This window comes from Eretmochelys imbricata, chromosome 9 (genome assembly GCF_965152235.1).
Source record: "Eretmochelys imbricata isolate rEreImb1 chromosome 9, rEreImb1.hap1, whole genome shotgun sequence".
NCBI classification, from domain to species: domain Eukaryota; kingdom Metazoa; phylum Chordata; order Testudines; family Cheloniidae; genus Eretmochelys; species Eretmochelys imbricata.
The window spans coordinates 84000854-84026207 of NC_135580.1; the positions used below are offsets into that span (position 1 = coordinate 84000854).

General features: G+C 44.0%; 1 protein-coding gene across 2 annotated transcripts in view; it reads left to right on the forward strand.

The window, feature by feature from the left end:
- Positions 1-25354, forward strand: part of CAPN6 (calpain 6) — a 77379-nt gene that overhangs the window by 44035 nt on the left and 7990 nt on the right. For both annotated transcript variants that reach the window (XM_077826570.1, XM_077826571.1), the window contains 7 exons: positions 544-736; positions 4532-4725; positions 6803-6880; positions 12128-12323; positions 15439-15561; positions 18137-18339; positions 21090-21211. In XM_077826570.1, coding sequence (XP_077682696.1) covers positions 544-736; positions 4532-4725; positions 6803-6880; positions 12128-12323; positions 15439-15561; positions 18137-18339; positions 21090-21211 — 1109 coding nt within the window. The remainder of the gene's footprint in view (positions 1-543; positions 737-4531; positions 4726-6802; positions 6881-12127; positions 12324-15438; positions 15562-18136; positions 18340-21089; positions 21212-25354) is intronic.

The window sequence follows — 25354 nt, forward strand, 5'->3', positions numbered from 1 at the left end:
AAACATTTCATTTTAATAAATTCAAAATGTTTCATTTTGATCTTTTTTTTTTTTTTTTTTTTTTTTTTACATTTTGAAATGAAAAGTTCCTTTAAATGAAAAATCAAACCTTTTTATTCTGAAAACATGAAAATTGGACATGGCAACATTTAAAAAAAATCCACATTTTTTGTTGAAATTGATCCAATTTGGGGGGAAAATCAAAACAGCATTTTCACACAGAAAATCGTTGTAACAAAAATATTCTGACCAGCTCTAGCCAGGAGGTGCTCCTAAGGCAGTGATCTCCTTCCCATGCTTCTTACAAAAATCATGTTTCCCCTTCATTACATCTAAAGCTAGCAGTTCAGAGACCAGGAATCTTAGGGATGCTCTCAGGTCTATTGCATAGCAGTGTAACAAAGCTTTCTTCCCAGTTCCCTGCTGTTCAGACAAACTTGTGATCCTTTTTCTTGGTGGTCTCAAATATTACACAGAAATAATCCGATTTGGCTTGGTTTTAACAGCCAGAAAATGAGTCAATTTGTTCCATCTTACCTCTAGGCTGGCTGAGTCTTATGAAGCCCTGGATGGAGGCACTGCTGCAGATGCAATTATCGATTTCACTGGAGCAGTGGCAGAATCCATTGACCTGGTAAAGGGCAAATATTGTGAAAATATTTCTGAGCAAATGAAGCTGTTTGAAGACTTGCTGAAAGTACATAAAAGAGGCGGGTTAATCAGCTGTTCCATCATGGTATGTGTGCAGACTTTGATATACAATGATTTATTCTGATTTTTCTTGCCTGGAAAAATGATCTTAACATAAATATATTCAGCATATCCTTAATTTGGATTTTGAAAAGGTGGTTTGTAGAAAGCTAATGACTTGGCAATGCTGTCAGCCAAGAACAATTCCCTAAGCCACCGGCTATAATTCAGGAAACCACAGTCACGTGCCCCGCCATTGACCTTTCTGAATGGAGAAAGGTACCCAATTTGTAACTTGAGCAGAGATGAACAAATTTAGAGTATACTCACTTCCAACCAAGGAGGCTGGCACCATGTCCCCTTAAGACATTTAACTTCTTGCTGAAACCTGTTTACAGAATCACTTTTCCAAGCACTGAGCTGCTAATTCTTCTTCCTGCTGGTGGTGACAGGGCCATCTTTGTGTCAATATAGTACTGGAGCTGAGTGGAAGTGGTGAGCTCATCCAGCTGTTCAGAGCAGGAACGTGGGCTTTATGTTTCTCACTAAAGCTTCTGGTGAAATAAAAACCACTGTGAATACTTGCAGTCTAAGACTATCCTATACATATTTATATAGCACCCAAAGTGGGCTGGATGCTTTACAAGAGAGCAAAGAGACATGCTCCCTGCCCCAAGGAGCTACCAGCAGGGTTGTGAAAAGTGCTAGTCGCTGGCCTACCTCTGCTCCCCAAAAGCCCATGCTAAAGCTCCCATTGACTTCAGTGGAAGCAGGGTTAGACCAATGCTGAAAGCCATTGAAAATCCCACCTTAAATGAAGATGACATCACAAGTGAAGGGAAAACAAACTGCTCACCATGCATTTTTGGATTTTCTGTGAATTTATTTTAAAATTATTTAGAAACTGAGTTTACTTATTTTCTGGACAGGAGCCCCGGGGAAGGGTGTGAAAGGGAGAGGGGATAATTCCATAAGATCAAACAGGGCAGAGTTAAGGTTCTATGAAGCTCCTGGCTGCACTGCTCTCTCCTTTCAATTCTGGAGACCTATAAATGTCAAGGCTAACATCTATGGACTTAGTCAAGTCACTTAACCTCTCAGCTTCGTTTCCCTCTTTGCAAAATGGAAATTATACCACTTACCTCCCCCCTAGAAGTACTGTGGTGATTAACTAGTTAGTACTTACAGTCTGCAATATGAGTTCCCAACTACTTGCTTTGTTTGGAAATTGTTCCTTGAAAATATGAGTGTATTAACATTGGCACTTGTGTGCCGATCCCAGAACAATCAGCTCTGCCCCACTTCTGCAGCAAGAAAGTTGATGGTAATCGAAAGATCCCCCATGATTGCAAAGCAGGTCAACTAAGTGTGGAGGTCATTGCTCTAACTACGACTCGGCATCCACTGTTTCAATGCACTGTCTCCCTTCACCAAGAGGGGAGAGCATGGTGCCTGGGAGATGGCTCCCTGATTGGACTACCAGCCTATAGAATGGAGAATGAGCGCATGAGGCTCCCAAACTACAACTCCCATGAGGCACTGCAGCTGCACTTCAGTATCCAAATATTTTGGGAGTCAGGGTGTTTTGTTTTGTTTTTTTGACAGAAACTCAACATTAAAAAAAAAAGTCTGACAAGCTCTATCACTAACTTCCCCCAAAGCCTTAGGCTGGCATCCTGCTTTAATGTGATGGCAGTGGACAGAAATACCAAGGGGGTGATTGAAATTATCACTAAAAAATGCTGAAGCTGTTTATTTAATAACAATAGCTTGGGGAAAAGGTAAAAGTTTAGGTGGCTGGAATAAAATTAAGCACTTGCTAGTGCTTTCCATTCTCCCCTGAAGTTCTATTTTTGCCCTTTGAATTAATCAAATAAAACACAAATGCTTCTCAACCTTGTTATGCAGGCACTATATTTATTGATTTATCCTGGTGTATGAAACTGCCTCACTAGCATTTTACCTCTCGGCTCTGATAAGTGTGTTATACACACCACAGTGCTTGCTAACTGCAGAATATTTAATACTTAAGTGGCTTACATCCCAATTTAGAAGTGACCCAACATGCTCCTTTGTTTACAGAACATCCCAGGGCTTGTACATTTGGCAGTTCAAATGGAAGGCAGTTTAAATTTCTTATTTAAAAGAAAAAAAAACAACAACCTTAAATAGAAAGTGAAAAAGCCAGGTGCCATCCTGCTGAAAAGAAGAGTGCAGTCACTAATGGAGATTCTTCTGGCGCTACAGTTTAACAAGCAGGAATGGTGATAGACTCCTTTGCTGTCATGGAAACTTGTGCTCTTATTTGTGAAGAGTACAAATGAAAGAAAGTGTTGGGGGGGGGAAGCCCTGGGAAATGTCAGTGGCTCTCAATATAACATATGAACTGATTCTTTGTGAGCTGTTGTCGCTGAAATATACTCTGGTCTTGGCATTAGTCCTGCAATTTCAAGCGCATCAGTCAGACCTGATCTGATAGTTAGATGAGGTGAGAAGTTTCTCTGTTGCTTCTTTTTTTACTAATTTATATACCAAGCTGTTCAAATCTTCCAGCTGATTTGAAATGGGTAAGAATGTCTGGCATGGTCACACATCACTATCAGTGCTGTAGTCCATCCCTCTCTTCCCACCAGAAACAAGGCTTGTATCGTCGCTGAGATTTGATTTTGGTCATTCTGTTCCATGAAGAGAACTGAGAAATGCAAAGAGCCAAACCCTAACAACTCATTCCTGCTGCTCCAAGGGGAGTGTTGGTTGTGTAGAGAGTATGTAAGCCCTGCAGGATCTGGCCCAACGTGAAAGAAAAACAATATAAGGGCCTGATCCAAAACCCATTTATTAAACGGGAATCTCTTTTCCATGGGTTTCAATGGGCTTTGTATCAGCCCCATCTGCATAAAACAGATAGAAATCCAAGTGCAGGAGAAGCATTTGTCAAACATTCTTAGATCAGGATTCAGAGTAGCAGCCGTGTTAGTCTGTATTCGCAAAAAGAAAAGGAGTACTTGTGGCACCTTAGAGACTAACAGATTTATTTGAGCATAAGCTTTCGTGAGCTACAGCTCACTGCATCTTAGATCAGTAGCTGATCAGGCCAGGCAGGACACCAGGGTAACACGCTACCAACCTGTCACATCTGGAGACCTGGGTTCAAATCTGAGTTAAGGTCCCCAGAGGAAACTAATCTGATAGCATCAGCATACACAAGAGATGCACCGACTGTCACACGGCAGTAGTCAGCACACAGGGACCAGCGTAATCACTAGAACTGGGATCAATGGGTGAGAGCCAGGGTAAGAGTCAGACGAGGTTCAGAGTCGAGGTAGTTACTAGGCAAGGGTCGGGGTCTGGCTGGGGTCAGAGACTGGAGACCAATAAACAAGCTGAGGTCTGGCATCATAGCAAGCCAGAAGCCTGCATGGTTGCCCAAACAGCTCCCTGGGCCACCCTCCAAGGTTAAATAGTGAGCATGGGCCAATCAGAAGGCCACAGCGTGCTGTCTTTCTGGACTCCTTGGGCAATACATGCTGCGGTGCCTAATCTCCACAGTACACCCTGGATTTCACTTTGTATGGCCTCCTGGTAATGATGTGAGAACATCAGCTGCCCCAACCTCCCCAGACCAGGGTTCTAGTCCCCTGGATCTTTAGGCTGCCTGATACTGGTCTAGAGGGATGTTGACTTTGATCCATTATGGCAATTCCTCTGTTACTGTATTTCTACAAGGGAACCCACAGTGGTATGTAAAAAAATAAACCTCTTGACTGTGTATGTGCTAGGTGCCCTTATTGATTTTGAAGTTCATATTAGTTCCTTGTGGGATTTTTTCTGTGTGCTGCAGACTTCATCCCCCAGTGACACCGAGGTGGAGACGGATATGGGTCTGATCATAGGCCATGCCTACTCGGTGACGGCAGTTCAGAAGGTGCGCCTCGGAGAGAGGCTCCTGTTCTCTTTTAAGTCAGAAAAGCTCTTCATGATCAGAATGAGGAATCCGTGGGGAAAGAAGGAGTGGAACGGTGCATGGAGTGACCAGTACGTGTTGGGGGCTTCTGTGTTCCAATAATTCAGCTGTCATTTGTGGCTGCTGGAAGTTAGATGTGTGATTAAATGCTAAGAAACACAATGTTGTTTGCAGTGTTTGTCCCAGGATACAAGAGACAAGGTAAGTAGTTTTCGAGTTTCCTTCCCCGGACCCGATGAAGAGTTCTATGAAGCTTGGAAGCTTGTCCCTTCCACAAACAGAAGCTGGTCCAATAAAAGATACCACCTCACCCAACTTGTGTCTCTATGAAATGCTATGGCATTCCACAAGACAAGAGCCTCTTTGATGTTGGGAGTGTTCTGTCATCTCTTCCCAAGCGTAGCAGCCTACGAACAAATGGAACACCACATCCTGCTGCAATGAGGGAGATGTGGCTTACTTTACCTTCTGGACTGCAGCATGCCTCTTGCAGCATTCTTTTGGCAAGCGGCATAGTCTGTGGTTAAAGTATAAGGATGATGAGTCAAGGACGGGAGGTCTGTTCTCATCTGTGTCACAGACCCCCTGCATGATCCTGGCAAGCCACTAAGCCTTTCTGTGGCTCACTTTCCCATCTGAAAAATGCTCCCTCTTAGGCTATCTTGAGGCGCTGATGAAATGTGCCATCAAAGTGCAAATTGTATTATTTCTTAAATGACTTTGTAATGGATCATCACATGGGTCATGAGTTCTGCAGAAACCCTTCCAGCAAGTTAAGGAGGAGCAGAGTGACTGGTTCTGCTGGGTTTGTTCCATGACCCAAGGCCTTAAACATTAAAAGAAAGAAATAATACATTACATTTCAGTTGGCCATTTCTAGGGCATTTAGTCAATGCTTTCAACACTTAATAATATGATGCTCCTTAATAACAGTGTACCAACTTCCCTGTCTTTCCTCTTTTATCTGACAAAGAGGCTGTTACTTTCAGTCGGTGCTTTATCCCCGTTCAAACAAAGTGCTGAGCTGGCCAGATGCAAAGAGAAACAAGTTGTCTTGATTTATACTAGAGATAGAGGGCCAGATTCTAAAGTGTACTCTCAGCCCTTTCTCCAGCAAAACTCCATTAACTTTGGTAGAGTTTGGCATGAGCAAGATCTGTGGGGCTGGCCCATTGAAAAATCCACACCCCTACGTGACATAGTTATACCGACCTTAACACCCTGTGTAGACCGCACTATGTCAGAAGGAGAGCGTCTCCCGCCGACATAGCTACCGCCTCTTGCAGAGGTGGCGTTATTAAGCCAACAAGAGAGCTCTGTACTGTCGGCTTAGAGTGTCTTCACCAGACGTGCTACAGTGGCACAGCTGCATTGGTGCAGCTGTGCTGATGTACATTTGTAGAGCAGATTTGCCCTTAGGGCTTGTCCACATGAACAATTAGGCTGCAGCAAGATGGGATGTGAAACTAGCTGTTTGTGCACCCTGCTGATGCACATTAACAATTCACCAATCTGCTTTGATCTAGGCCTGGTTCGAAGAGGACTAGGTGTTAACAGTTTGTTAGAGCACTTTCATCTAGCCCTCTTGGAAACAGGACTAAATCAAAGTGCACTAGCAGACTGTTAATGTAAATCAGCAGAATGCACATGAACAATTAGACAGCGGCACGCTAATGTGGGGTTGGTCACACCCCAGCTTGCCACAAACGAAATGTCCGTGTAGCCACCCCTTATATAATACCTTCCCGTCCAAGTGAAGAGCATGATAAATAGCTCAGGAGGAAATTCAGGCTGTGTTTCCAGAGCAGTTCATATACATTTTGAGGGTCCTTGGGGAATAAAATCATTCTCATGTGGAAATTTCATCCAAATCTGACCTTCCAAGCCAATGGTTCAGCTATACTGAGGGAGAGGCTCTCAAGTGAAGTAAATCAAGTGCTGCTCTAACTGTGTTTAACATTTTGTCTTTAACCATGTGTCAGTGATGGTTTAATAAATGCCTTTGTGTAAGGCAACAAAACTTTCCTATATATGATCCATCTTGTCAGTGCTCAGACAGTATTTGAATATGAGGGGACAATAAAGGGACTTTTTTTTCCCAAGTGAGAAGATTTAATTTCACGTATTAAAGCACTTTTTTACTTCCAGGTCTGAAGAATGGAAGAAAGTGAGCGACTCAGAGCGTAAGAGCTTGGGACTCACAGTTCAAAATGATGGCGAGTTCTGGTGAGTAAAAATATCTCTGTTGCTTGGGGAACCTCCACTGGAGCTGTCTAAGTCAACAGTTATTATTCGTCCTGGTGTTGTACCTCCCTCAAGGATAATTTCTCTGAATGCATGAGGGCCTGGGACTGTCCTGCAGCTACTGACATTGGACATTAGCAACTGGTGTTGCTTCAGATTCTCAGAGGGTGGGGATGGAAAGCGTGCGAAAGAAGCAATGGAACCAAATACCTCGGCCTGAATGAGTACTTACATTACAGGCACCTCAGATCCATGCTCCTTCAGTATTTAGGAAAATCCCCTTCTTCCTAAATTGCTTTGTGCATGGCAAACTATCAAATATCAGGCACTCTCCCAAACTGCATCTAAAACTATCTGCCTGGTACAGTATCTACCTCATGGATTTCCAATTCACCCATCACTGCAGAAGTGAGGTCCCTATAAATAAAGATGTAATTAACTAATTTTGATCCTAGTCATTGTTTCCCCGACTTGGGACTCTGTATTCCAGACAGACTGTCTGGAGCCCTGATGAGTCAGCGGGGAGGGGTCACTATCGACAGACATTCTCCTGTCCCAAGGCTCAGTGTGTCACTGTATACCCTTCGCTTTGTAAGAACTGGGAACAAGGGGTTAAATGCAGAGTTTGGTTCCAGGTCTCTTCTACGTCAGGAGAGACCCCAAGCCATGATTACTAGACTGACCCTACTGGATATTAATCTTCAGGACCATCTGCAACTATGTCACAACTACAGCAAAAACAACCGCTGACCCATGACTAACATAGAATCATAGAATCATAGAATCATAGAATATCAGGGTTGGAAGGGACCCCTGAAGGTCATCTAGTCCAACCCCCTGCTCGAAGCAGGACCAATTCCCAGTTAAATCATCCCAGCCAGGGCTTTGTCAAGCCTGACCTTAAAAACTTCCAAGGAAGGAGATTCCACCACCTCCCTAGGCAACGCATTCCAGTGTTTCACCACCCTCTTAGTGAAAAAGTTTTTCCTAATATCCAATCTAAACCTCCCCCACTGCAACTTGAGGCCATTACTCCTCGTTCTGTCATCTGCTACCATTGAGAACAGTCTAGAGCCATCCTCTTTGGAACCCCCTTTCAGGTAGTTGAAAGCAGCTATCAAATCCCCCCTCATTCTTCTCTTCTGCAGGCTAAACAATCCCAGCTCCCTCAGCCTCTCCTCATAAGTCATGTGTTCTAGACCCCTAATCATTTTTGTTGCCCTTCGCTGGACTCTCTCCAATTTATCCACATCCTTCTTGTAGTGTGGGGCCCAAAACTGGACACAGTACTCCAGATGAGGCCTCACCAATGTCGAATAGAGGGGGACGATCACGTCCCTCGATCTGCTCGCTATGCCCCTACTTATACATCCCAAAATGCCATTGGCCTTCTTGGCAACAAGGGCACACTGCTGACTCATATCCAGCTTCTCGTCCACTGTCACCCCTAGGTCCTTTTCCGCAGAACTGCTGCCTAGCCATTCGGTCCCTAGTCTGTAGCGGTGCATTGGATTCTTCCGTCCTAAGTGCAGGACCCTGCACTTATCCTTATTGAACCTCATCAGATTTCTTTTGGCCCAATCCTCCAATTTGTCTAGGTCCTTCTGTATCCTATCCCTCCCCTCCAGCGTATCTACCACTCCTCCCAATTTAGTATCGTCCGCAAATTTGCTGAGAGTGCAATCCACACCATCCTCCAGATCATTTATGAAGATATTGAACAAAACCGGCCCCAGGACCGACCCCTGGGGCACTCCACTTGACACCGGCTGCCAACTAGACATGGAGCCATTGATCACTACCCGTTGAGCCCGACAATCTGGCCAGCTTTCTACCCACCCTATAGTGCATTCATCCAGCCCATACTTCCTTAACTTGCTGACAAGAATACTGTGGGAGACCGTGTCAAAAGCTTTGCTAAAGTCAAGAAACAATACATCCACTGCTTTCCCTTCATCCACAGAACCAGTAATCTCATGATAAAAGGCGATTAGATTAGTCAGGCATGACCTTCCCTTGGTGAATCCATGCTGGCTGTTCCTGATCACTTTCCTCTCATGCAAGTACTTCAAGATTGATTCTTTGAGGACCTGCTCCATGATTTTTCCAGGGACTGAGGTGAGGCTGACTGGCCTGTAGTTCCCAGGATCCTCCTTCTTCCCTTTTTTAAAGATTGGCACTACATTAGCCTTTTTCCAGTCATCCGGAACTTCCCCGGTTTGCCACGAGTTTTCAAAGATAATGGCCAATGGCTCTGCAATCACAGCCGCCAATTCCTTCAGCACTCTCGGATGCAACTCGTCCGGCCCCATGGACTTGTGCACGTCCAGCTTTTCTAAATAGTCCCTAACCACCTCTATCTCCACAGAGGGCTGGCCATCTCTTCCCCATTTTGTGATGCCCAGCGTAGCAGTCTGGGAGCTGACCTTGTTAGTGAAAACAGAGGCAAAAAAAGCATTGAGTACATTAGCTTTTTCCACATCCTCTGTCACTAGGTTGCCTCCCTCATTCAGTAAGGGGCCCACACTTTCCTTGGCTTTCTTCTTGTTGCCAACATACCTGAAGAAACCCTTCTTGTTACTCTTGACATCTCTCGCTAGCTGCAGCTCCAGGTGCGATTTGGCCCTCCTGATTTCATTCCTACATGCCCGAGCAATATTTTTATACTCTTCCCTGGTCATATGTCCAAGCTTCCACTTCTTGTAAGCTTCTTTTTTATGTTTAAGATCCGCTAGGATTTCACCGTTAAGCCAAGCTGGTCGCCTGCCATATTTACTATTCTTTCGACTCATTGGGATGGTTTGTCCCTGTAACCTCAACAGGGATTCCTTGAAATACAGCCAGCTCTCCTGGACTCCTTTCCCCTTCAAGTTAGTCCCCCAGGGGATCCTGGCCATCCGTTCCCTGAGGGAGTCGAAGTCTGCTTTCCTGAAGTCCAGGGTCCGTATCCTGCTGCTTACCTTTCTTCCCTGCGTCAGGATCCTGAACTCAACCAACTCATGGTCACTGCCTCCCAGATTCCCATCCACTTTTGCTTCCCCCACTAATTCTACCCGGTTTGTGAGCAGCAGGTCAAGAAAAGCGCCCCCCCCTAGTTGGCTCCTCTAGCACTTGCACCAGGAAATTGTCCCCTACGCTTTCCAAAAACTTCCTGGATTGTCTATGCACCGCAGTATTGCTTTCCCAGCAGATATCAGGAAAATTAAAGTCACCCATGAGAATCAGGGCATGCGATCTAGTAGCTTCCGTGAGCTGCCGGAAGAAAGCCTCATCTACCTCATCCCCCTGGTCCGGTGGTCTATAGCAGACTCCCACCACTACATCACTCTTGTTGCACACACTTCTAAACTTAATCCAGAGACACTCAGGTTTTTCTGCAGTTTCGTACCGGAGCTCTGAGCAGTCATACTGCTCCCTTACATACAGTGCTACTCCCCCACCTTTTCTGCCCTGCCTGTCCTTCCTGAACAGTTTATAACCATCCATGACAGTACTCCAGTCATGTGAGTTATCCCACCAAGTCTCTGTGATTCCAATCACATCATAGTTCCTTGACATCACCAGGACCTCCAGTTCTCCCTGCTTGTTTCCAAGGCTTTGTGCATTCGTATATAAGCACTTGAGATAACCTGTTGATCGCCCCTCATTCCCAGTATGAGGCAGGAGCCCTCCCCTCACAGACATTTCTGCCTGTGCTTCCTCCCGGTATCCCTCTTTCCCACTTACCTCAGGGCTTTGGTCTCCTTCCCCCGGTGAACCTAGTTTAAAGCCCTCCTCACTAGGTTAGCCAGCCTGCTGGCAAAGATGCTCTTCCCTCTCTTCGTAAGATGGAGCCCGTCTCTGCCCAGCACTCCTTCTTCATGGAACACCATCCCATGGTCAAAGAATCCAAAGCCTTCTCTCCGACACCACCTGCGTAGCCATTCGTTGACTTCCACGATTCGACGGTCCCTACCCAGGCCTTTTCCTTCCATGGGGAGGATGGATGAGAACACCACTTGCGCCTCAAACTCCTTTATCCTTCTTCCCAGAGCCACGTAGTCCGCAGTGATCCGCTCAAGGTCATTCTTGGCAGTATCATTGGTGCCCACGTGGAGAAGCAGGAAGGGGTAGCGATCCGAGGGCTTGATGAGTCTCGGCAGTCTCTCCGTCACATCGCGAATCTTAGCCCCCGGCAAGCAGCAGACTTCTCGGTTTTCCCGGTCAGGGCGGCAGATAGATGACTCAGTCCCCCGGAGGAGAGAGTCCCCGACCACCACCACCCGCCTTCTCCTCTTGGGAGTGGTGGTCGTGGAACCCCCAACCTCAGGACATCGCATCTCATGCCTTCCAACCAGCGGAGTCTCCTTCTGCTTTCTCGCCCCAGACATATCATCTGGTCCACTCTCCGCAACGGTACCTGCGGAGAGAACATGAAAGCGGTTAGTTACCTGTGTCTGTGTTACTGGAACCCGGACATTCCGCTTACCTCTTCTGGAGGTCACATGTTGCCAAGCTTCTTCACTGGCCTCTTGGCTCCTCTGTGCAACCTGCTCTATATCTTTAGAGCTTTGTGCCCCTAGAAGCCTATCCTGAGTTTTGTCTAGAAAATCCTCAGTTTCTCGTATGCAACGCAGGGTCGTTATCTGTTGCTCCAGACCTTCAATCTTCTCTTCCAATATGGAGACCAGCTTGCACTTTGTACAGACAAAGTCGCTTCTGTCCTGTGGAAGAAAGACAAACATGGCACATCCAGTGCAGGTCACAACAGCTGAACATGGCTACCCCGCTGAAACTACAGCAATATTTCTTGGTTAAAACACTCCCATAGATGAGACTTAAATGGGTTTTAACTGTTTCACATGCCATAGCCCAGTTTAGGGACAGTGCTAGGCTGTATTTAAATCCTGAGTACACTTCAGGAGGGACCCACATTGTAACCATGTATGGAGACCAACAGGCTATAACAAAGTCACCTGAAATGGTTGCTTCTGTGTTGTAGATAGAACCTTTGTAGCAGGTACAGAGATGGCATTTGCCCTATGCCATACATACAGTACCAGTTCCAGCCCTGTGGTTATAACCATGTTCTTAGGATCAGATGGGTTAAGGTCAAAGACGAGTGATGCCTCCACTTGAGCTTTAGAAGGCACCGTGTGTTGTCTTGCCACAGATGGGCATGATAATCCTTTTTATGGAAAGCTTGAGGCCTTTTTTACAAATCATGCCTTGCTTGTGTCCCTGGTTCAGGATGACATTTGATGACTGGTGTCAGAACTTCACCGATGTTGATGTCTGTCGTATTGTGAACACTTCGTACTTCAGCATCCACAAAACCTGGGAGAAGAAAATGGTGTACGGGGCCTGGACCAAGCATTCGGAACCACTGAAAAACCGCTCCGGAGGGTGTTTTGATTACAGAGCCACCTTCTTACAGAATCCCCAGGTAGGAGCTCATTTACACTGAATTGAGAAGGCAATCCTTGGGGGTCAGTGGTGACTCTTGAACAGGAAGCCTGTGCATTTCCATGTAAAGACCACCTGAGAGCATGTTGTTTCATAGATTCCAAGACCAGAAGGGACTGTGACCAACTAGTGTTCTCCCATAGAACGCAGGCCATGAACTTCCCCCAAAATAATTCCTAGAGCAGAACTTTTAGACAAACATCTCACCTAGGTTTAAACATTGTCACAGGATAAAGACTCATATATGTTTCAGTGACTTCTGTAATACCTTGCAGAGTATATAGATATTTATTTAAGACTCATTTTAGCTATACTGAGCCTCGCCCACATGGTCAAGGCAGGAGGAGGAGTCCCTCGTGGATGATGATGAAGGGAGGTGAGTGACCTATTGCCCTGAATCCATGTCCATTCTCCCAACACCTAAAGGAACACTGGTCCAAATTTTATGTTGGCACTAATTCATTTTATTAATAGTATTAACCCTGTAGAGACTTTGGCTGAGTGTGATTAAGGGGTAACTTTTTGCACTGATTAGGTTCCTTAAGGATATATAAAACCCCAGAGTTGATTCTCCCATCACTACTCACAAGGCTCTCTTTTTCTTGTCCTAGCTGATTGCTCTCAAGCTATCAAAGTTAGCTGGTTCTTTGCTCTCTCCCGTGTCAGACATTGCCAGCACAGCGCATGAGGAGTCAAATGCAAAACTCCCATTATTGTCAGTGGGAGCTGGGCACTCAGTGCTCCACGTATTACTTTGAAAATTGACCTCTTTGTTTTTTGGGTTTTTTTTGCAGAACTCCCCATACTTACAATTGCAGAGACTGTTTTTGTGCCTCCTTGTCTACATTTAGTTGGGTGGTTTCTGTCAGCATTCCTTCTATTTTCTTAGCAGGGCATCAGACAGCTGCAATCTTCATTGCTCAGACTAGGAATCATCTGTAACTCCCCGCTTGTCCTTGCCTAGCAGGGAAGAATGGCTTCTCTTCTATCTCTTCCACAAACAGTCTCCCTTGAAAAGGATCAGCGCTCATGTGAATTTGTCCAGTTCACAGGGGTGGCAGTTCCTCTTTCTGATCTTGGACATTTTCTTAGTGTTTGTGTCGGTCTACTTTTTAAGTGTTCAACTACAAAAAAGAAGAGTTCCTGATGTAAGAAGAATGTTATAGATCAGATGCAGTGAAAAGAGCTCCTTTTATTAAATCCTGTCTCAAAGATTGGTACTAGCATTCCTGTGAAATCTTTACCTTTACTTAAGGACAAATTAAATTACCTTGTTCCTGTGTCACATACTACAACAGTCTGGAGACCATTTCTGACCCTCACCCACCGGAGGGAACAGTCTAATTCCCTTGACGGCCTCCTCTGAAGCAAATATTTGCACAGAGGGATTATGAGATATCCACTTCCCTTGCAAAATAAGAGAATTTAAGCATTTTGATAATCTGCTATCAGCACATGCCCAGGGCTAATTTCTCTTATTGATTACTTTATTGGGTACTAGGAGAACAAAATTGGAGCCTAAATAGTGGTTCTCACTATTTATCACTCCTCAGGTAGAGATTCTTGAGTCCCCTCAGTCCTGACAAGAAACAGTTAAACCAGAAAGAAATAACAGGCCGAGAGCCTGGGAGGGAATTAATTTTCTCCAGGACAGCTTTCCTTGTGCCTCCTCTGCAAGAGTTTGACGTTTCCTCAAAGTTAAAATGATATTGCCCTAAAGCATGACGGTAAAGGGGAGAAAGAAGGGAAGGTGCCTCATTCTACAGGGCAGAGTGACTCTGAGGAATCTGAAATCACCAGCAGGGCTAGATTAGACGGTGAAAGCAAAGGCAATCCCAGTGTCCACCCCCGAGGAGAACTAGTGAGGAAAACTTTTCAGCAGCATCGGATGGGAGAAAGCTAAACATACCACAGATTACATTACCCTCAATACTGGTCACAATTTCCAGCGTTCTCTTTAAAACATGAAGCCAGATCAGTGCACTGCACAGTTGGGCCACATTGCAATTTGGTGCTGTTTTTCATTTGCTTCATAGTCTCGGTGCAGGGGAGCATCCAATCTTCCTAATCTTGACATATATAGCACCATTTCTTTCCCTTGACAATTTCCTACAACTGAGATTTGCCCATTAGTGGCAAGTATGAGGAATGAACAGGGAACTTAAAGGTGTCTGTGAATGGGGAAAGAATTTGGTGTTTGGCCCCGTTTGCTTCTTTGTGGTGTAAAAAACACTCTTCTGGCCTTCTTTTATATATTAGAAATTCTGGTCTTGTCTACTCTCTTTTCTCTGAAAGATTCTGAATCACTGGTGAACTAGTAGGATAGTGATACCATAATTAAAAAACCAGTGAAGCATGATTCATTGAGAAGAGGAAGTGCTATTTATACAGGCTGCACAAATATTTTGATTTTTGTTTGGTCTTGTTGAAACCTACTCAACTAAAATCTCTTAAACACTGTTGGGATAAAATATCTCTTAGTTAAAGATGCAAACCATCCTCTCAGTCAATTTCTCTGAGTCTTCCAAATATTTTCAGCAAAACCAGGAAAGACCAAAACGGACATTTCTGAAGTAACTGGGGTCTGGGGGTGTGGAACAAAAAACCCTTTTCATGCTTTCTTTATGCATCATCAGATACAACCCATTTGTCATTTTCATGTCACCGGTAAGGAAAATACCTGGAGTAAACCAGCCCTACTTGGAGATCCATGTAGAAAAAAAGCAAACGCACAGTCCAGACTTTGTTGTTTAACTTTATCTCCTTTCCCCTTTATATTTTTTAAGATTTCTTTTTACTATTGTTTTCAGAGCACATCTGGTGTCATGCCACTTCAATAGCTACTTGGAGACATTCTCTTTTAGCATGCATTGAATGAATCACTGATTTCAATATCTCTGATACTATTAGTTTCAAAATCCCAACAATTGTAACTAATTTTCAGCTACAACTTGTCAGGAATTGATCATGGGTTTGTCGCTGGAATGATGGTTCTGCATCCATTTCCAGGTACCTCTGCAGTATGCCCTTGTGTACAGTATCCCAGAGATGTTGTCCTAAACAGCTGGTTCTCTGTTCTGTCTCCCCCTTGCTAGTATGTCTTCGATGTCAAGAAGGCTGAGGACAAAGTGCTGATTTCACTACAGCAACAGGATCAGCGCATTTACAAGAAAGATGGGAAAGGGGACAACTTCCCTATTGGCTTTGAAATCTTCAAGGTAGGCCACATCTTCATTTGGGTTTAGAACCTAACTGCAGCTTCACCTCATCAATGGGTGTTTGGCAGGTAGATGCACATTTCAGACACCATGGGGTCTAACTGCCCCTGAGATCTCTCAACATGATTCTTGCCCAGTTATTGCAAATACATTCAGATACCAGAGTCACTGGGGCTCTTCAGTTTCAAAGCTCAAACCCCTGCCTCTTGAGCTTAAGGAGCAGCAGGATATGGCAAGCCACATGTGGGAGACATGATTGTGTCCACTCAGCTTCCTCCTGACAGCCTCTACTATTGCGCTGGTGATGACTGTATGAAACAGTTCATAAAACGCTGGAGGAGTTGGTGGGGGGGAGGAGTTGGTGGGCGGGGAAAGTGCAGAAAATTTTGAAGTCTCTTTCATTCATCAGGTTTGGAAATGAAACAATCTTTTTAGTTTGTTACAAAAAAATTATCTAGAATGTTGGTGTTTGAAATGTGAAGGTTTTTGCGGGGTTGTTGGTTTTCTCATTTTCCCCCCTTGCTTTTCATTTTGCCAATCAATGCAACAGAATGAACGGTGTCTGAACATTTGTCTCTTTTTCCCCGCTGTTTCCTATGGCTACAGCGAAAAGTTGAGGAAATTTGCAAAAGTTGCAAAGTAGCAAGAAGAAGAATGGGGGAATAAAAAGCAAACTCTGGACATCATTCATTCTCACTTTAAGGCCGGAAAGAGCCAGCATGATCATCTAGTCTGACCTCCTAAACAGCGCAGGCCACAGAACCTCACCCACCCACTCCTGTTATAGACCCCGACCTCTGGTGAAGTTACTGAAGTCCTCAAATCATGATTTAAAGATTTCAAGTTACAGAGAATCAACCATTTACACTAGTTCAAACCTGAAAGTGACCTGTGCCCCATGTTGCAGAGGAAGATGAAAATCCCCCTCAGTGACCTGAGAGGAAATTCCTTCCATACCCCAAAATGTGGTGATCAGTAAGACCCTGAGCATGTGGGCAAGACCCAACAGCCAGACACTGGGGAAAGAATTCTCTGTAGTAACTCAGCACCCTTCCCGTCTAGTGTCCCATCACTGGCCGCTGGAAATATTTGCTACTAATAATCACAGTTCAGCTACATGCCATTGTAGGCAGTCACATCATACCATTCCCTCCATAAACTTATCAAGCTCATTCTTGATCACTGTCCCTACCCTAAACAACAGTACATGAGTTGATTGTGCCATAAACAGCAAGTTGACATTTACATTCAATGCATATACATTTGATAAATTCACAGTATCAAAATATATTGAGAAGTATAATTAATACATTCTTCTGGAACACTGCATGATTTGTCTATTCCGTATTCTTATCTATTCAATAAACCTAATTATAGGATAACAATCTGAATATAGGATAACATTTTCACAGAAATGTCGTCTTCTTTTTTGTCTGTCAAAATTGTGTTTTGGAAATGTTCGACCAGTCCTACTAATTAATGTAGCTAATTACACACTGAAGTTTATAAGCCAAATTCTCTGCTTCATTGAAGTCAAAGAAATTATGCCAGCAGACAATTTAGTGTTACTTTTGCAGGTAGAATGGCTGGAGAAATACATACATATTGTAATGATTCTGTAGAAAATGTTGCAGTCCCCCAGAGAAGATATTGCTTCAAGGTTGTGAACCAAGCGTAGATGTCAATCAAACATTTTCTGTATTCAGATTAGAAGGGACAGCAAAGGGCATTCCATCAAAGTGCGTGCACATATTCCTGTGTTACACATTGTACGTTTTGAGAGGCACTTACGTGCTCTAGTGAGGGATGCCACAGAAGAACCTCAACATGCAGTAGAGACATTTGTGTGTGAATGAGTGCCCGGACAAGCCTTCGGTTGCTATTTTCAGACCTCTGCTACTCTATTATTGCGCCTCTGCCGGTGGACACAGCATGTACTGGCAGCTCTCTCTGCAGTGGGCCCTTTGAAAATAAAGCAGCTTCACTTCATGTGCACTTGTACGAATGCATTGTCCACATAGTGCAGGTAGAAAGGCTTTCCCATTCTCCATTTGGGAAAGATGCAGCAGTTAGAGCACTGAACTGGAAGTCAGAAACTCTAATTCTGCCCCTGCCACTGATTTTGTTTTGCAAGTCATTTTACCTCACAGTGCCTCATTTTTGCCATCTGTGTGGTGGGGATAATGATATTGATCCTTTGTAAAGCTTTGAGATCCCTGGATTAAAAGCTCTAAATAAGTCTCAAGTATTATTATTAGTATGGTAAAATATTAATCTTTAGAAAATGTGGCCCATTTTGTTTGGTGGTGTTTGTAAGTGAAGGATGATGTCAGCCACTTCTTTAGCACTAAATCCATTTAAAACCAGATTGTTGTATAATGATGTCCAGGATCTGCCTAAATGTACCTTGGGGCTGGCTAGGGAACGCAACGTTTGATTTTCCCGCTCACATGACTGCACATCATTGTGGAGGCATTCATGTCTCATCACTGGAAACCAGAACCAAACAATGCAGCAAGAAAGACTGTGAGTGAGAAATAAACATGCCAGATCTTGTTCTGCTGTGTAACTGTAGGTGGAGCTTAACAGAGACTATCGGATGCACAAGCTGCAAGTACAAGAAAGAGTGGCAACCTCCATTTACATCAATACACGCACCGTGTTCCTGAGGAAGCTCCTTGCACGGGGTCGCTATGTTCTTATCCCAACAACACACTATCCTGGCATCGTCACAGCATTTATCCTGAGGCTCTTTACAGATGTGCCATCAGAACTCAGGTACTTGCTACTTTACAACAGTAAAAAGGTTTCTCCCACTGACTCCAGTTCTCCTTTCACCAGCATGGTTAATCCTCCAAATACCATTGGGTCACGGAAGGTGACTGAGTGACTCATTGAAGTTCATCCACATGAGTCTTTGCTGTTGTAAATGAAGGTTAGTTTTTCAGTGTTTCGAAGCTAGACACCCTTACAGCCAGAGGTAGGCATCTAAACAAAAGTGATGTGATTTTTTCAGACGTGGCTAAACACTCTCAGCCACATTAGCTTCACTGGGAGCTGTGGACCATCAGAATATCTGAAAATGGGGACATTTTTAGTTAGGCCCCTAAAAGTAGGTGTCACAGTTGAGGGTAATTGCACCTGTATTCTCCCTCTGTGGTCCAGCAATGGCACCCACTCTAGGCTTCTGGTTCTCCCAGCCACCACCTCTCTTGAGTGGAACATGCCTCTCGTTCCCTTCTGATCAGGGTTTTCCAGGCTGTACAGTCCCCTGACCATACTGGGATATCCTAGCAAGAGGCTGCCTAAGAAGACCTGCTTACTTTCTCTTCAGAGACTAATAACAGAGTAATTACCCATCACTATAAGGTACTACACAGCTCTTCCCATGAAAGCCCATTTTATTCTTAAGGTAAAAGCATTACAAGAAAAACACATTAGAAACAGTGAAAGAACCTACATGCATTCTAATAAACTTACCAGAGATCACCCCAAGCTTAACGTGGGCTCTGGCAGGGGCAGTCCTTCAAACCCCCCACTCAAGTGCTTTCCTTGTGGATTCAGGTTCACCACAGGTTCTGCTCAGAGACTGTGAACATGTTTAGTCTACCCTTTATACAGTGCAGGGGGTCATTGATCTGGAGTTTCGCAGAGCAGGTAAATAGCAGACAATTGGTTTCTCTCCCCAGGGCATAGATTCAAAAGGATGGTTCCACAGTGGGTCATTTGCATTCCCCTTGCCCCCAGGTATTTCCTAGGAAATCCACTTTACATGCATTGTTCCAAAAAGTCCTTTGCGGTTTCTCATATCTCCCAGTGATTGCATGAATCCTGTCTTCCTGCTTAAGAAGTTCCGTACAATAGTACATAAACATTTGCATTTTTAATACAATGGACCTGAAAGGTATTAAATCTAATTCAATAATGTTTAACTTAATTCAATAAAGTTTGTCTTATGTCCAAAAGGTTTGTCCAGGACATTGTTAGTCTGTCACAGTAGGGGCTCAAGTTTGGGAAATTTTCGCACATGGGTCCGACTTTTATAGCCACCTTCCATTCTGCAGCTGAAATTTTGTGGGCACTAATATTTGCAAGTGCAGTTGATAACATTTACTTGTCTCACAATCTAGCTCACAAACCAGGCAGTTGGACGTGCCAATGACATCAAATATTTGCACCTGAAAAGTAGGATACTGAGTTGAGGTTCCTGTCACAAGTCAGCCTTCGAAACCAATCTTAAGATATGTATGTTTCAGAAAGCTCATAGAGTTGGGACTGCATGGTGGGCAGCTGCAGTGCAAACTTCCCCCACAATGACCTGATCTGGGGAATCACCTGTAGGGATGATAGGATAATTGTCTCCCCATAGCCCATTCAATCTTTGACCTCTCTACTGTGACATTTTCAACATGAGTGCCTGTTTGTGCCGTTGGGGGAGAGGTTATTTTGGTCCCCAAACTCATATCACAGGCCACTGCACAGATTACAATAACATCTTATAAATTGCTATGTTGGTGTGGATTTTAACCTGGGCATCTACTGATGGAAAGGCCCCTGACCCCATTACCACTTTCTTCAGCCATGCAATCTCCCAAACACATCCTTCCCTAATGTCAGCTAAACAGTGAACCTTTTCGTTTATTGGGTCCTATTCTTCTCTCTTTCACGTGAGCGTAAAACTGTCAGGGGACTAGCCTGCAGCAGAACCAGTCTCCTGGCAACCTAATGAGTGCAGCTGGCCCTGATAGAAGCTGTCTGATTGACTGAGCCAGCTGACTGGTTGAAGGAGTCAGTTGGCTTCTACTTAAGCCCAGTAGCAACAGCATTCTAGTGGCTACTCAGTGCATCCCTAGCCTGAAGCTGTGCTTGGTCCAGGCCTTGCCTCTGCTTCTCTCTAGTCTTGCTCCATCCCCAGCCTTTAACTGCTCCTTCTCCAGCTTCTTTCTGACTCCCAGCTCAGACCCTTGGTTCTGCCTTCTGCCTGCAACTCCTGTTAACCCTTCCATTTAGGCTTTGGTTTCTGACTCTCAGCTCTGATCTTCTACTGGATGTTCTGACTGCAACTCTGATTAACCCTTTGGCTTAGGCTGTGACCCTTGGCTTTGTTCCTCAACCTGCTCCATCTAGGTTCAGCTCTAACTGGTAGGCTAGATTCTTGCTCCAACCACTACACCAGACCGCCCATGAGCGGTTCACTGACAAAATCTGGAGTAACTCAGTTAAAATCAATGGACATATGCAGGGTGCAAAAGAAGATTAGGCCCATTATGTTTTTGCATTGATATTAATATAGGTGACTTTTAGTTCCCCCCCTCCCATGTAGTTGTCATATGAGAGATTATGCCATTTTTATTTACTTAAATATAGGACATTCCTGTAACAGAAACCATTGGTAATAAACTGGTGAAGAACTACAAGTATGATGTTCCAGAAAGGTCAAAATTCCACTGAAGTTCACCATTTTGTTGCTTGGCCTTCATCACTAAAGATTTATAATCTGCTTGAATTGCTTAATCTTGATCTTTCAGGGAGCTGAAGCTAGATAAGCCTAAACGGACATGCTGGAGCATTTTGTGTGGTTACCCTCGCATAGTCACGGAAATTAAAATTCACTCCGCCGAAGGTCTACAGAGGCAAGATCGATCGGGTGGTAAGTGCAAAGGAAGACTCTGGAGGATTGGGAATTGCTTGTTATTTCCTCTGAGGCCATGGTCATTTGAGATGCAAATTGTTCACTTCATGAGAATAATTTGTGACTTTTAAGCCTGAGTTGTTTGTGTCTGGAGAGGCAGGGGTATCGTTTATAGAACATTGTGATATGAGAGCAGGCTTTCGAAAGGAGAGTTGGGGTTAAGGAGGCATCAAAAAGCGACAAGAGCTATGAGTTAAATATGCTGGCCCAGATGGTGAATAATGGGCAGTCACTTTTGATGAGCATGTAGTGGGAATGATTCAGAAATTCACAGTGATCATTTCATCTTTGGGGGTTACTTATTGTCAAAATTGAAAATTGCCAGTGAGTCAGCTGGATGGAACTCCCTGTAATGAGATCCATTCTGCTATATACATCTAACCACATTTCATCCAAGGACTTCAAAGTACTTTGCACTTCATAGATTCATAGAGTTGAAGGTCAGGAAGGACCATTAGATCATTTAGTTTGACCTCCTGTTCACAGGCCATTACATTTCACCCATTTACCCCTGCAGTGAGTTCAATAACTTGTGTTTGACTAAAGCATAATTTGTATTTGGCTAAAGCACATCTTCCAGAAGAGCATCCAGTCTTGATTTGAAGAGAGGGAGAATCCACCATTTCTTTGGTCTCTTGTTCCAGTGATTACTCACCCTCACTTGTTTCCAGTCAGAATTTGTCTGGCTTCAGCTTCCAACCATTGGTTCTTGTTATGCTCTTTCCCTACTAGATTAGAGCCCTTTAGTACCCAGTATTTTCTCCCCAGGGAGGTACTTACACACTGCCATCAAGTCAATCACTCTCAATCTCTTTTTGATAAACTAAACAGATTGACAGTGGTAGCCGTGTGAGTCTGTATCAGCAAAAAACCCAAAAAATTAGGAGTCCTTGTGGCACCTTAGAGACTAACAAATTTATTTGGGCCTAAGCTTTCGTGAGCTAAAACCCACTTCATCAGATGCATGGAGTGGAAAATACAGTAGGAAGAGATATATACATAGAGAACATGAAAAAATGGGTGTTGCCACACCAACTGTAACGAGACCAATTAATTAAGGTGGGCTATTATCAGTAGGAGGGAAAAAAACTGTTTGTAGTGATAATCAGGATGGCCCATTTCAAACAGTTGACAAGAAGGTGTGAGTAACAGTAGGGGGAAAAATTAGCATAGGGAAATAGTTTTTCTTTGTGTAATGACCCATCCACTCCCAGTCTTTATTCAAGCCTAATTTAATGGTGTCCAGTTTGCAAATTAATTCCAATTCTGCAGTTTCTCGTTGGAGTCTGTTTTTGAAGATTTTTGGTTGGAGAATTGCGACTTTTAGGCCTGAAATTGAGTGACCAGGGAGGCTGAAGTGTTCTCTGACTGGTTTTTTAATGTTATAATGCTTGATGTCTGATTTGTGTCCAACAATGCCCCTCTGCCATGTACATTGGCCAAACCAGACAATCTCTACGCAAAAGAACAGATTGAGTTTCTCATTGTAAGGCACTTTCTCCAGCCCTCAAATCATTTTTTGTAGTTCTTTTCTGCACCATCTCCAATTTTTTAATATCCATGCACACACCAGAACTCTATACAGTATTCCAGTATCTGTCTTGCCAATTACAACTTAATCACTGTGAGGTAATTACTGTTCTATTACAACTGTTTGGGGCTTGGTAAATTGAGCAGAGAGGTTAAGTCACTTGTGCCTTGTACAGCACAGGCTATGTGTCAGTGTTTATCAAAAAGAAAAGCTCTCTTGAAACCTCTCTCTGGTGCCTATCTCTGACAGCTAATTAAGACTTTCCTCATCCCTATCCTTTGCTCCCTGTCTTTTACATCCTCTCTCTGTCTGCCACAGTTAAATTATTATGCCTTCCAATGACCAAAAGGATAGACGTGGGCGGAGACAACTGGCAGAGAGTAGTAGGTTAAGAGAAATCAAGAGAGGGAACAAAGACAGTCTGGGTGAACCTGGAACAAGAAACAAGTAAGACTGCCGAAACAATGGCTTCCCTGATGTATTTGCTACAGAGAGAGCTTCAGATTTGGTTGGCTTGGAATCTGGAGCTGAGTTGCTGTAACTCCTTATAATAGAGAAGTAATTATAGTGAGACCTGTGCATGAACTTCTTAAGAAACAGTTGCTAAGAATCTCCAAACCGTTGGATAGAATTCTGTTCCAGTTCCCTAATAGCAGCCAATATCTGTGTTCCTCTGAGTGGCTGACTGCAGTCTTCGCTGTACAGGTCATTTTTGCTAACAGCAGTTGTCTTTTCAGGGGATGGAAGGAGGGGATGGAGGAAATTGCTTCAGTTCATTTTTCTTGGCAGTTTTCTTTCAGGGCTGCAATCCTCTTTTATGTGATTAGACTTCAGATGTGCAAGTAATATGGCTGACATTCTTGGAGAGACCAGCTGGATGGATGACACCAAAGGGGGAGAGACCAGCAGAGGAGGGGTTTCAAAAGAGGCAGGGCATTCTTGTTCTTCCCCTCAAAAATGACACTTAAGCTTTTAGACCTTTTCTTCTTTACCCCTTTAAAATTCCTTAAGCATTTTCCTATTACATTCCCTGTGGGAAAACAGTCAGGAGAGAGAATTGGGTTCTATCACTTCACAATCCCTAGCACTCTTGCAGTGTTGCCAAGATCACTAAAACAAACTTCCACTGCTGCCAAAAAGCTGGCTTCAGCTCAGGAAGTGAAATGGGATTTGTCAAGCTGTGATACTGTCTATAATTTACAATGGGAACTTGCAACCAGTGATTAATAGAAATTAATCTCTCCTGCCTACAAGGTGGTTTAAAATACCTATAGAGCCAGATTCTGCCATCCTTACATCCAGCTCTAGCTATGACACAGTCCACAGCTGACCTCCCTCCCCCCAGCCTAGTATTGCTGAGGTGCTTTGAGGAGCTGTGCTAAGACACTTGTTTGATATTACACTGGATTTTATGGCCAGGGGCTAAATACTATACAGACTTTTATTGTGTCTTTTCAAATGAGTTAATAGTACTCCGTTAAAAATCCCGTCTGTAGCTTGGTCATAAACCAAAATCACTACAGCATTAAAGTTAGTGTTCACAGAGACATTAGAAAATATGCTTTGAGTATACTTCCTTAAAACTGCCATATAGAAGCAAACCCTTTTCTTTCCCTCTGTCCCCATCTGGGGACCAGCTTCCACTCATCTCAAAGCACTGGAAAAGGACTGTGTGGGTCTCAGTGACAGCTTTCCTGTGGAGGGAGTGCCATGTGGGATTCCAAGTCCCATGAGCAAGTATCAAAATACCCGCCTTACCCAGTGGCCCCTGAGTGCTCCTAGGTCAAAACACACTTAAAAGCAATGACCCACTCCAGCCTCCTGTCTAATCAGAACAACGGGTATGGAAGGAGTCTGGCAGCAAACCCAGTCAGGACTGATGAGTGAGAGTTTTCACTTGTGTTAGGTACATTCAGTATGTTTGCTTAGAAGGAAAATAAGTAGAACATGAAGAGGTGCTCAGAGAAAGCCTGTTGTGCCCAAAGCACTAGACACATTGTCTAAGGTTAGTTCAGTCCTACATAGAGATTACCTTCCTGGTGGCAAGCTCATTGAGACCTTGCCTTACAAGATAAGCCTCTTGATTGTTTTTACCCCATCACATTTTGTGTATGTAAATGTGAATGTTTTCTGACTCCAGATGAGAGCACCCCATTCTCTCTTTCCACTCTGCTTTGCAGAGTTCCTACTTCTAAACCTAACTTCCCCCTTCCTTAGCTTCCATCATCCATCAGCTCTGCTGTCTGTGGTGGGACTAAAAACACCAACTGCCAGAATCAGTTCTGTATAAGGAATCTCTCCTATCCCTTGTGGTAGAGAAGAGACAGGACTTGGTGGTAATTAATATAATTGGGATTTTTTTTTTATCCTTTTGAACACAGACGAGATCCTGTAGTTCTTTCCAGCTCACTGAATTGCTATCTCGGTCAGTGCTGTAATGTTATCACATCGGGTACCCATAAATTGTGGTCTGGGATAAGCAGTCAAGTAAGGGACTGGTTACCACACAGTAGTATCCTATACAGAAGGGCCTGAACTGGAATGTCTGATTTGAACAGCCTTGAATCTGG